Source organism: Aulonocara stuartgranti (genome assembly GCF_965226115.1).
Source record: "Aulonocara stuartgranti genome assembly, chromosome: 12".
Classification (NCBI taxonomy): domain Eukaryota; kingdom Metazoa; phylum Chordata; class Actinopteri; order Cichliformes; family Cichlidae; genus Aulonocara; species Aulonocara stuartgranti.
The window spans coordinates 4,839,970-4,852,754 of NC_138948.1; the positions used below are offsets into that span (position 1 = coordinate 4,839,970).

Here is a 12,785-nt window from a genome sequence, read left to right on the forward strand (position 1 = left end):
ACATTCCCACTTTTTTATTTTTTATTTTTTGGGGGAATATTGAAATGGTTCCTGAACAAAACTCTCAAAACTAAGTTGTGAATTACTGGGTGATGGGTTTATATAGATTTAATAACCAATGAAAACGTCGTCACCATTCCTTTTGTTTCCTGTTGACTGCATATTTGAGGTATATCATAGTCTACTTGCACTTTTTGAACTATGCGTCACTAATTTTTTCGAGTGTGTGACCCCTCAGCCTAATTGCTGATGTTAGAATAACTGAAGCCTGGTATGGATAAAATATCCTGAGTATGTTGAACTTGCTCCTGATTTCCAAACTAATTTTAAGATAATGTTCCTCGTTTTTTCTTTTGGTCAACTTCTTTTTTTTTTTTTTTCTTTTCTTTTTTTTTTTTTGTGTGTCCCGTTTGGCTCTTTAGCCATCAGAATTGTTGTCTTAAGGCCAAGAAAGATGCCAAGCGGATTTATTTTACCAAGTGGATCATCATGGCCTTGCCATATTGGTCCATTTGATTGACCTTTATTATAATTATGAATTTATTTTATTTTCAGTTGCTACAAACGGGACAGACATGACTGGGGGATAGGACAGGGAGAAAGAATGAAAGAGAGGGAGAGAAAGAAAACCAGAGGGGAGAAGAGACGGTGAGAAGGGGGGAAGAAAGAAAGAAAAACAAAACACCTGGATCACCTGTATGGAGAAAAAAAAACAGAAGAGAAAACAAACAAAAAAGAGCAACATAATAAATACAGCACCATCACAATAAACTAGCTAGCAGTAGATATCAGTAGATACTAAATAATAAACGATATTGTGCTACACGCAAGATAGACAGCGCACAATGTGCTTTGAGGCAGCAGCCAAGAAAGGTGTAGTCCTCGTCTGTGAACACCCGTGTGTACACCTGTGTGGATCAGCATGCTTGTATTCCAAAGGTCAACTTTTGGTCAACTTCAACAAATAATGTTTAAAAATCCTCCCGAAGCACAGATGTATGTGACACGAATTGATTCCCTGACAGGCTCATTTTTAATTATCGCCTGGTGCCTGATGTTTGTATTTATTTATTTCCATCAAAAAAAAAGAAAACGAGTAAAACCTTAATGGAGGTGGGTTTTATTATACCGCTGTTCTATAAGTTTTAATTGGATGCACCTGTTATTTTGGAAGCTGATTAAAAGTTTTATATGTGCAAATGATTGACAGTCAGACTTCTCCCGTTCCTCCAGCTCCCACCATTGAGTTCGAGCAGGCGTCCTTTCAGGTGAGAGAGCCTCCCGGTCCAGATGGCATCGAAGTGCTCAACATCAAAGTGATCCGCAGAGGAGATCTGGACCGAACGTCCAAGATCCGTTGCAGCACCCGGGATGGATCGGCCCAATCTGGAGTCGACTACAATCCCAAGAGTCGAGTGCTTAAATTCACCCCGGGTAAGTGCTGAAAATGCTCCTCGTTGGGACTTGGGAAGAGTGTTAGTGGGATGATTTTACTGGGAGTAAATATGTTTTTTTTTCTCCATAGGCATGGACCACATCCTCTTTAAAGTGGAGATTTTGTCCAATGAGGACAGAGAGTGGCACGAGTCCTTCTCATTGGTCCTTGGGCCTGATGACCCAGTGGAGGCAGTGCTTGGGGAGATCACAATGGCCACAGTGACCATTCTGGATCAGGAGGCGGCAGGAAGTCTCATCCTACCTGCCACGCCTATTGTAAGGAACCTTGGAGGATACATGAAGCAGGAGCAGTAGAATAGCAGAAGTGGAGGATATGTTCAGCCTTTAGGAGAACTTTAGCATTCAGCTGAGAACTTAATCTTTTGTCTATTTTCTGCAGCACTTAGAGAACCTGTCACTTGAAACGTCTCCACTCCTGGCAAAAGCACATCTCTCCCCTAATACATATTCAGAGAACTCCAAAAAAGCAGCAGCAAACGTGGGCAGCATTTTCCCTCAGGCACTTGTTTATAGGCTTTTACATTTCTTATGCATTTACCAGAACCACTTGCAATGAATATATCTATTCAGCTGCCATTAAAATATTATATGGTGGGTGATTTTACCCCAAACGACTTTTTAGGAGGAATCTCATCTCATACTGTGTTTTGTACGCCAGCCCCTTGAAATGTAAAAGCTGAACTCCTCTCATTTACACGATCTCCCACCCTCCTTCCTGCTCAGGTGGTCTCTCTCGCTGATTACGATCATGTCCAGGAAGTGATCAAAGAGGGCAGCAAGAAGACTCCCTCTCCAGGTTACCCTCTGGTGTGTGTCACACCCTGTGACCCTCACTACCCCAAGTACTCTGTGATGAAGGAGCGCTGTGAGGAGGCGGGAATCAACCAGACCCAAGTTCACTTCTCGTGGGAAGTGGCGGCTCCCACTGACACCAGCGGCGCCCGATCCCCCTTTGAGACGGTCACAGATACAACCCCGTATACTAGCGTCAACCATATGGTGAGTTAAACTAAGGAGTCAAATAAATCTGAAATTAAGAGGCGAATACATTAGGTTGTTATTTAATAGGATTTATTGGCAGTAAGACAATAAAATTATGTTTAAAAAAAATTTTCCCCTGTGTGTGGAAACTCTCGTGTCTCTCAGGTTCTGGACAGCATTTATTTCAGCCGGCGCTTCCACGTTCGCTGCGTGGCTCAGGCCAGAGACAAAGCTGGACACCTGGGAACACCGCTGAGGAGCAACATCGCCACCATCGGCACAGAGGGCTCCATCTGCCACACACCCGTCACCACGGGCACCGCCAGAGGCTTCCAGGCTCAATCCTTTATCGCCACACTCAAATACTTAGACGTCAAGCACAAAGAGCACCCCAACCGGTCCGTAGCGGCTTTTTAAACCAGATAAGCATCTTCACCAAGAGTTTATGCTAATTTCTGCTCTTCTCTGTATGTCCCGGTTTAGGATCCACATCTCAGTCCAGATCCCCCATCAGGATGGAATGCTCCCCCTGGTTTCCACCATGCCGCTGCACAACCTTCACTTCCTGCTGTCAGAGTCGATCTACAGGCAGCAGCACGTCTGCTCCAACCTGGTCACCCTCAAAGACCTTCAGGGGATCGCCGGTCAGTCACACAAACACAGACCTCACAGCTGGAAATTTCATCTTCAGGAGGCTGCAGTGTGATTAGATCCACATTTGAACCATTTACAGTATCTAGGGCTCACGTTTGAATTACCACCATATTAAAATTCTTTAATTTTCTGCTGCAGTCAGCTTCATCTTCTCATGGTTTAATATTTTACAGGCAGCCAATTTTAATCAATGCTTGCAAGATTTCCTGATCGATTTAAAAAATAATTATTAAACCAGACGTGTAGTTTTCTTACTTTTCTTTGACAACACTCTTCCTCAGAGTCGGGCTTCCTCGATGATGTATCGTATGACAGCATCTCCCTGGGGCCCGGCTACGACCGCCCCTACCAGTTCAACCCCAACGTCCGCGAGGGCAAGAGCCTCCAGTTCTATAAGCACCTCAACCTGAAGAGCTGCATCTGGACCTTCGATGCCTACTACGACATGACAGAACTCATCGACGTGTGCGGGGGCTCAGTCACCGCGGACTTCCAGGTGCGTAGGACGGTCAAAGGCAGAGCTTTTAAAACAGTCGCTCTTCACAATGTTTTCAGTCTTCTTGATAAATTGAATCAGTTGTTATGGAAGAGTTATTTATGTGTGCAGAAACGTGCAAAAACAAAAAAAATCGATTTTAAAAATCAGTTATAAAACTCAGTGGCAGCAAAGGTGAAGAAGGTGAAATGGGGGAGATAGAGGGGGAAAAAGGTTACTCATAAAGGAATCTAAAAGCGTAACACAAAAACAAGAAGAATACAAGAAGACCACTGGGAGCAGAAAACAGATGTCTTGACTAAACTATCCCCAGACTGCACATCATCGACTTCGCTCCTCACGTCTTAGTCCCTCCCTCCAGAGACCCAAGTGAAGGAGGCGATCAAGGAGCTTCATTTTCAGTAACCTATGACATTTCACACAGCTGCCAGTGCAGCTGTAGTTTGGTTTTTATATTTAAATGGCAAAACACCCCTGCAGAGGACACACCTGTGCATTCTTGATTGTTTAAACCCATATCATTCTCAATAAAACATAGAAAACACATCGCATGTTTAAATTGACACATTTCACTACTTTATGGAAAACTTAAGCTCATTTTGATTTTGATGTCAGCAACACACCTCGAAAAAGTTGAGACAGGAGCAACAGAAGGCTGGGAAGTGATTTTGATTTGCTGGCAACATGTCAGTAACAGACTGGGTGTAAAAAGAACATCACAGGACATTTCTAATGAGTAAAGATGGGCAGAGGTTCAACAATCTGCAAAAAAAAAAACCTCCCAAAAAACTGTGGAGCAATTTTCATAATTTCCTCAATAAAACTGCAAGCACATTGAATATCATCATCTACAGTTCATACTATTAAAAGATTTAAAGAAGTGTCTGTGTGCACAAATGCAGGTTAAAGCACTTCGATGGGTTTATATTTCTCCTCAGTCCTCAATGTCGGACTGATTGATTTTCAGGTTACAGGCGGGAGAACAGAGGAGATGAGGAGGCACAGATAAAGGCATTTGACATGAGAAAGGTCTAAAATATGCACAGGAGTGATTGCAGGATAGGGTACATGTAGACAGCCCCAGAAACAGAACCTGGGACCGTGACTGTGTTGGGATGTGGACGTCCATCATGTAATCATAGTGCATCTATTTGATGGTGAAATAATGCTCTGTACTGTGTGTAAAGTCCTCACAAACAGAAGAAAGTTCTCTGTGACCCTCTGAGAGAATTAACATTAAAGGCTGCTGCTATTCTTCCAGGTTCGGGACTCTGCTCAGTCCTTCCTGACGGTGCAGGTTCCTCTCTATGTCTCCTACATCTACGTCACAGCCCCGAGAGGCTGGGCCTCTCTGGAGCATCACACCGAGATGGAGTTCTCTTTCTTCTATGACACCGTGCTCTGGAGGACAGGTCATGAGTTTATGTCTATGAACTCTGCACACCTTATTATTGTCCACAGTCCTGGATGTAAACATATAGCGGGATGTGTTTTGGTTTCACATTGTAGTTTTGCTTTCATTGTGCAGGGTAACAATGTTTATTTCCTTTCTGAAAAATGGGATAATGATGAAAATGCATTGTAGAAATAAATCATTTAAGATTTAAGACTGTTTCCAAGTATCCAAGTTCTTATTCAAGAAATTATTAGTGATGTACTTCTGCTCTAATTTAGGTTTTCTTTGGCTGGCTTTTCATGTCTGCAGGTATCCAGACTGACAGCGTCCTCTCAGCCAGACTGCAGATCATCAGGATCTATATCAGGGAAGACGGTCGGCTGGTAATTGAGTTTAAAACTCACGCCAAATTCAGAGGTCAGTCCACAAACACACGTTCTAAGAGCACTGCATAGAATTATTATGTCTGCCTTAATATTGTTATTGATACAAGAAATGGAAGCTAATGAGAGAGCAGTCTGTGATCGAGGTAAATCAATGTAAATCCATCTTTTATTACAGCAATGAGGAGGCCACTGAGGGAGGAAATTAAACTGACAATTTAAGGTTTTCAGTTTTATCCCACAGTTCTACACAGTTCTAGCCTTTATGGTCAAACATTTGTTATTTTTAAATTTAGCTTCAGGTTTTCGCTGTGTTTGTAGAACTGCATTCAGAGGGCTTTACTGTGCCTGTTCAAATGGTATTGCGGTGCCTTTAGACCGCAAAGCCTTATGAGGTGTGCAAAAATAGGATGCAGGATATATTCTTCTTCTTCTTTCTTTTTTTTACACTAAAAATCAAAGCCCCTGCTGTTATTCTCCCTCCAGGTCAGTTTGTGCTTGAGCACCACACCCTGCCGGGCCACAAGTCCCGCCTCATGGCCCCCGACCACCTCGGAGGCATCGAGTTTGACATCCAGCTGCTGTGGAGCGCTCAAACCTTTGACTCACCGTACCAGCTGTGGAGGGCTACCAGCTCCTACAGCAGGTCAGTACATTCATTCATAACCAGCCTATAGGCTCAGGTCGTGTTGACCTCCCATGATGATGGGATAGTAATAATTTTGTGTTTTCTTGAACAGGAAGGACTATTCTGGAGAGTACACAGTCTTCTTGGTCCCCTGCACTGTTCAGCCAACTCAGCCGTGGATCGATCCCGGTGACAAACAGCTGTCCTGCACAGCTCACGCTCCAGAGAAGTACGACCAAACAGCTGCAGACATTTACCGCAGACAGTTTCTCAAATTAGTTCTCTTATTTAAATCCAACAAGATTCCAAACTAATTTCATAGAGATTTACTGCATAAGGAGCTTGAACAAAATTTTTTCCCCACAGGTTTCTGGTGCCGATTGCCTTCCAACAAACCAACAGGCCTGTTCCTGTGGTTTACTCGCTCAACACGGAGTTCCAGCTGTGCAACAATGAGAAGGTGTTCATGATGGACCCGGCTACTGCTGATGTGTCGATGGCTGAGATGGACTACAAAGGAGCGTTCTCCATGGGTACATATATATACATATATATATATGTAAAAGTCATTCCACGAAAAATGAGTCTGACCACCTCAGAATCAGCTGTTTTTGTTTTATTTTATTATTAATATTAATAAATAATGAATATTTATTGTACTAATTTGGGGGTTTTTTATACAGTAAGAGGCACTTACCGAGTCACTCTAATTCCCTAAAGTAAACGCTTCAGTACACAGCAGAAAACCTGTCCCTCTGCTGCCCCCTGCAGGTCAGACTCTGTACGGCAGGGTTTTGTGGAACCCTGAGCAGAACCTGAACGCAGCCTACAAACTGCAGCTGGAGAAGGTTTACCTGTGCACTGGCAGGGACGGATATGTTCCCTTCTTCGACCCCACGGGGACTCTGTACAACGAGGGGCCGCAGTACGGCTGCATTCAACCCAACAAACACCTCAAACATCGCTTCCTGCTGCTGGTACAGATTTATTAAAGTTTTCTGATTTGAAGAAAGAGACTACAGTGTTTCTGGACATGTGCTATCATTTCTTCTCTTCATGTTTCCTCTGCAGGATCGTAAACAGCCCGATGTCTGTGACAGATTTTTCCACGACGTTCCTTTCGAGGCTCACTTTGCCTCAGACATCCCAGAGCTGCAGTCCATGACGGCCATGCCAGGTGTAGACGGCTTCACGATGAAGGTTGATGCGCTCTACAAGGTGTGTGGAATCAGAAACAGCACATGTGGTACAGCGCTGTCTAGCACAGCAATAGTGTGTTTGTGTGTATGTGTATATATATCTGATGTGAGAAGTAGCTGTTAATATGCTGTTAAGTTAATATGTAAGTTTGATTACAAGAAAGTAATAAAGATTTAGTCCAGACAGTAAAGACTTCTTGTTCAATGAGCCACAGCAGCTTTGAACTTTTGGAGATGCTTAAAATAGTTACTTTGATAAAATCTCAATCAGTAACAAGAAGTATGGCAGATAGACCTTTTTGATATGGCTATGAAAGATCAGTTATATTGTAACAGAATACGTGAAATCTGTGGGCAAGTGATGAAAGTTTGATATCAAAAGCTGGTAAATATAAATTTCTTGAAATGCTGAAGTCTGACAGTTTAGCGTTCCTTAAGCTTTTGCATTCATAAACAGTGACCCGCATACAGAACAGGAATTCTTATCCACTGTTCAGATATCTTAGCTTGACCAACGTGTAGAAGGAGGCTCGCAACATTCACAAAAAGAGTGGGTGTGGGAACTGCAGTAGACTTAGAGACTTAGACTTTTTATTGTCATTGTGCAGTTTCTTGCACAGCGAAATTGGGTAGCTGGACCACAAAGGTGCAAAAGTAAGAAGAAGAGAAACCAATATACAACAAAGGGGGAAGAATATATAATAAATAAAAAAAAAAAAAAGCAGTGTATATGTATACATATATGTGAGTGAAACTATATACATGGTGTATGTGTAAGAAACATTGAAACAGACTGGGACCCACATACTTGCACATGAGCCAAAAATATTGCACAGACCATGAACGCCACAGCTGCTCTGCACCAATCCAACATAACTCACTACCCTAAGTTTTACCACAGTGCTGCAAACAGTGTAGCCTGCACTGAGCTGCCTAGTGTTTACATGCAACCTGTGAAAAACAAAAAATTAGTATACTTAAAAATAATTTGGCAACATATCATGTATGGAAACAATATCTTGTCAAAAAAGCTCTAAAATGAATGATAAAATTATCCAGTTCATCAAATGTCACTGAGTTGTTCTTACCTTGAAATTTAACCTCTTATTTCTCTCCTGTCCTGTCTTTCTTACATCGTTCTGAGTGAAGTTAGCGCTCACACTTTTCTCTCCTTGTGAAAAACAGCAGCAGACACATTTTATGACCGATGTCACACAAATAGTTTGTTTTTGCTAATATATGTTAAGCTATCTTTAGAGTTTCATTTGAAATTACCTGCCACATAAAAAACATTACACTCTTTGCACTCACTCCTCTTCTGTAGGTCTAGTTAGATGCATCTCTCTCATCTTGTTGTGTGTCATAATCACCAGTGCATCAATAGGATTGTCTTTGTTATCCTGCCCCTCTCAGTTAGTTTGAAGCCCATTTAATTTAATTCATGTTGATGTTTGAAGCTGTGCAGTGCTGGGAAATAAAAACGTCCCTCAATGTGTTAAACTTAAAATAACGAGCCTGTGTTAAAAATGTAAGGAGTAGATAGTTTGAGATATTTGTTTTTAAAGTGTAAGTAAAAAGTTGTCAAAAAATAAAGACTCAAAGTATGCAGACCTGGAAATTTTACTTAAGTACAGTAATGAAGTATTTGTACGTTGTTACTTCCCACCTCTGGGGCGCCGTAGACCAGCTGGATGGGTCCAGATTTATTGATCTGCATATTCTACATAATAATTCGTGAACACTGAATTTACTTTACAACAAACTGTGCAGCTAACATGATCCTCTCTTTCTGGGGATTGACAGGTGGAGGCGGGGCACCAGTGGTACCTGCAGGTAATTTATGTGATCGGCCCCGAGTCGCGGTCCAACCCCAGGATTCAGCGCTCTGTGACGTATCAGCTCAGCCGTTCTAAACGTGACCTGGTGGATCGCAGCGGCCGGCTGACGCTTGACGAGTCGCTCATCTACGACAACGAAGGAGATCAAATAAAGAACGGGACCAACATGAAGTCGCTCTACCTGGAAGCCGGGCCCTCCCCCACCTTTAACGCCCACGTGGGCAGCTCCGTGGGGGGAGGTGTGGCCGCCATCACCCTGCTGGTCCTGGTCCTGCTGGCCTCCTGCTTCTTGTTCCGCCGCTGCCGACGGTTGGCCAAGAAGAAGAGCAAGAAGAAGGAACCAAAAATCTACGAGGAGTATCCGCTCAACACCAAAGTGGAGGTGTGCATGGACAAGTGTGTGGAGAAGAACTTCGGCACCAAGCACTGCACGGTGAGAAACATCAACGTCCTGAACCGCAACCAGGAGGCCAACAGCAAGGCCAAGGTCAAACAGGTCAACCTGGAGGTCAAACTCCACAACAACCTCAACGACGGCACTGAGGTCTGAAACGCGTGACGAGGAAGGCGAGGAAAAGGTGAAAGTGGAATTTAAAAAAAGGTATTTTCTAAAAGAAAGTTTGTACTTAATGGAATGAGAGGTTAATGTATTTTTATACCACGTTGAAAAAGGGAAGAGTGTGACGCGCAGGCGACTGGGCTACCTCAGGAATCCATAAAACACACAGCTGTGTGAAACAGCCAAAACATCTGCATCTGATCAGCCAAACTTCACCTCAAACTGTGTTCATTTCATTACTGTGTTACTTGACATTTGCAACCTTTTTAGCACCAAAATGGTGAGCCGTAGCTCAGACACTGGTGATTGTTTTTGTAAGAAAAAAAAACACATTAAAAAAAACTCTTTCTGCTGCATTTATTCACGTCACTGCTATTCATGTCCCTGCTGTGGAGGGGGAGCCAGTGTAGGAGTCCTCCTTCAGATGAACGATGGGATCAGAAAGTCCTAGAACAGGCCTTTTAAATGTCTCCCTTTCAAGATCATCTTCTGGAGCATAGCCAAATCTTTATTTTAAAATTGCTCCCCGAGCTCCTGCTACATCACTACGTGCTGTTCATGTATTTCCTGATGGATGGATCCTCCACCCTTGGGTGGATGTGGGCATCGTGCGCCTGCATTTCTGCCGTGTTCTCTAGAAATGCAGCATGGTTGGAAAATTGTTGGAATCCATTGACTGTAGGTCAAATATCAATGACCCGTCTGCCGGTCGACCAGGAAAAAGAATAGACAGTCAATGAGAAAAGTGCTTCTGTTCCAAACCGTAAACTGTCAGTGCTGCAGTCCCGGATGCTCATGCAACTACCCCAACTTCACAGTAAGACTACAACTTTGTGATGAGTAGCAGTAGTGCTAGCAGCCCTGTTGTTGAGGAAAAGAGTGCCTGATTGTTGAATACATTCACCATTTTCCACATACACACAGTTCAAACAGTCAGCTCCTGCCATGAAGAGCTGTTTTTCTTTAAATGCAAAGGAACGTAATAAAAACCCAGCTCTCGTCACCAGCAGCAGGTTTTCCAGAAACACTTCCCACTTCCTCCTGCTGGTCTTGAGGCGTTCCTGAGCTGGATCTCTCCAATTAGTTTTGGGCGTGCCCAGTAAACCTCCAATAGTTGGTAGGCAGTCTCCAAACCTCCTCAGCTTCTCCTCTGGTCTGAACCACATCGCACATATCAGGAGTTAAATCATCTGTTTCATCATCAGATGATCATCAAAAGGCTTCACAAAGACACAAAGAGAGCGGCTTGTGTCAGGACGCCTGTCAGTTATTGTGGCCACGCCCTTAATTCCAATATCCAAAAACACACAAAATAATTGGCATCTTATTATAAATGTAAACTACCAATAGAAGCAAGGCTGAAAATGTGCTTTTAATGCTGTTAAGGTGGGCATTTTTGCATGGAGGTCGATGGGTTTGACTCGCTTTTGGAGCCATCATCAAGACTCCAGGCCATCCCATCCTGCCCTGGCTCCATGAAGGGGCCTCAGTTTTCCATCTCATGGCAGAGGTTTACCGTCTCTGAATTATCTGCTTCACTGAGGGATTTTTGAATTCTATACCTGAGGATAACGAGTTTATTTGTGTTCAAATCAGGGCTTCTCTAGAAGATGACCTTTAATGTGACAAATTTAAAGCAATGTTTTCATGTTTTGGGGTTTTTTGGCTTAAAAGCTGGAACTTTCTGATCCCCCCTTGTATTACTAGTGTTGCTCAGTGATTCTGCAGATGAATTAAACATCAAAATTCTGGCTCCACGAAAAAGAAACGTCCTTCAGAGAAACCTCTACACGAGCTACAGCTGCTGTTAAAGTGTTTGGCACGTCCGGTGTGCTGCTATCGCCCGAGAATGAATGAGTGTAAATAACAAAAATGAATGACAACCTTTTCAAGTGCAATTATGCCATCTCTTTTGTTATTTCTGCCTTCATTAGCAGGATTTGCATTTAAAAAAATAAACCTGTTTTTAAGCCTTACTTAGAGACATTTGTACTGTCACGTTGCTCAACACCAGTTCTTAATTTTTGAGTTTGTACTGTGCTCTGACAGCTGCCAATATTAAGTGCCATGCAGTATTTTTCCTCATGAATTTCAGAATAAATCACCCAAAGTTTTTGTTTTTTTCTGTGACAGTGTACGTAGATTTTCACTGATCCCGTCCACACGATCGACTGCTTCAGCCTTACTGTTGTCCTAATGAAAATAATCACTTATAGGAGATACGTGTCTACCTGCCTTTGTTCTGCCCAAAGACACAGAATCCATTTTCTCACATCGCTCAGATAATTATTTGTATTCATTTATGTACTTTTATGGTACCCTCCTGTGATGTATTATGTTACCACTCAGCTACTGATGTACCTGTATTATTTTTTTAAGTGTATGACACTGGTTCGAGTGCACTGCTGAAGAAAAACACGTTTGTTCTCATGTGATGCGTCTTTCTCGCTGATCCCACCTCCTGTCATCTTCCCACTGTGTGCCTATCAAACTACACGGGAGTGGGGAATTATGGGAATGACATTATGTTTTTGGTGCTATCATTTTGTGGAAAATGACAACAATGCTATCAATACTGATGCCTGTATTTGGTGCCTTTTTTTAGTAATAAAAAATAATCTGAAACTCAGCAAGTTTTTGATTTAACTTTTATTTATTACTATTAGATTCTGCTAATGAACCATAAATTTAAAGATTAAACCACATTTTGTTCTTGGACTCTGCTTGAGTAGCTTAGCATGATTCACAGTTCATAATAATCCATTATACAAAGGCCAGTTCATCCTCTGTCGGAAACAAGCCATCTTACCTCCTTTCTGTTTAAGGCAGGGATCCAATGCAGTTGACTTTATGAGCCACATACAGCTACTTGATTTTAAGATAAGCTATTCCTCAATAACATTTTAAAACCTAAAAACTGCAAAGTATTTCAGTTGTTTGAGTATGAATGAGTTTAACAACATGTTTGTTATAAAACTGGTGATGAAAATAATTGCAACTGTAAAAATGTGTTTGAGTTCTGTTCCTCTGTTGGCCAACACTTTCAGAAATCAATGCAAAAAGTTAGGAGCTAGAGTTAGGAGCAGGTCATGAATTCACAAAAAAAGAGTCCCATTACTTACTTACTTTGTAAGTAATGGGATCTGGTATTAAATGAAGTACAAATAATTAAGAAAAACGTCCCTTTTTTGCA

At 42.3% G+C, this 12,785-nt stretch overlaps 1 protein-coding gene across 3 annotated transcripts in view; it reads left to right on the forward strand.

The window, feature by feature from the left end:
* fras1 (Fraser extracellular matrix complex subunit 1) overlaps positions 1-12,221 on the forward strand; it is a 299,701-nt gene extending 287,480 nt beyond the window's left edge. For all 3 annotated transcript variants that reach the window (XM_082555470.1, XM_082555468.1, XM_082555469.1), the window contains 14 exons: positions 1,234-1,434; positions 1,526-1,713; positions 2,182-2,457; positions 2,605-2,837; positions 2,923-3,083; positions 3,375-3,589; positions 4,851-5,001; positions 5,295-5,402; positions 5,855-6,014; positions 6,109-6,225; positions 6,363-6,529; positions 6,768-6,973; positions 7,068-7,214; positions 8,999-12,221. In XM_082555470.1, coding sequence (XP_082411596.1) covers positions 1,234-1,434; positions 1,526-1,713; positions 2,182-2,457; positions 2,605-2,837; positions 2,923-3,083; positions 3,375-3,589; positions 4,851-5,001; positions 5,295-5,402; positions 5,855-6,014; positions 6,109-6,225; positions 6,363-6,529; positions 6,768-6,973; positions 7,068-7,214; positions 8,999-9,583 — 2,915 coding nt within the window. In that variant the 3' untranslated portion in view covers positions 9,584-12,221. The remainder of the gene's footprint in view (positions 1-1,233; positions 1,435-1,525; positions 1,714-2,181; positions 2,458-2,604; positions 2,838-2,922; positions 3,084-3,374; positions 3,590-4,850; positions 5,002-5,294; positions 5,403-5,854; positions 6,015-6,108; positions 6,226-6,362; positions 6,530-6,767; positions 6,974-7,067; positions 7,215-8,998) is intronic.
* Positions 12,222-12,785: the final 564 nt, after the last annotated feature.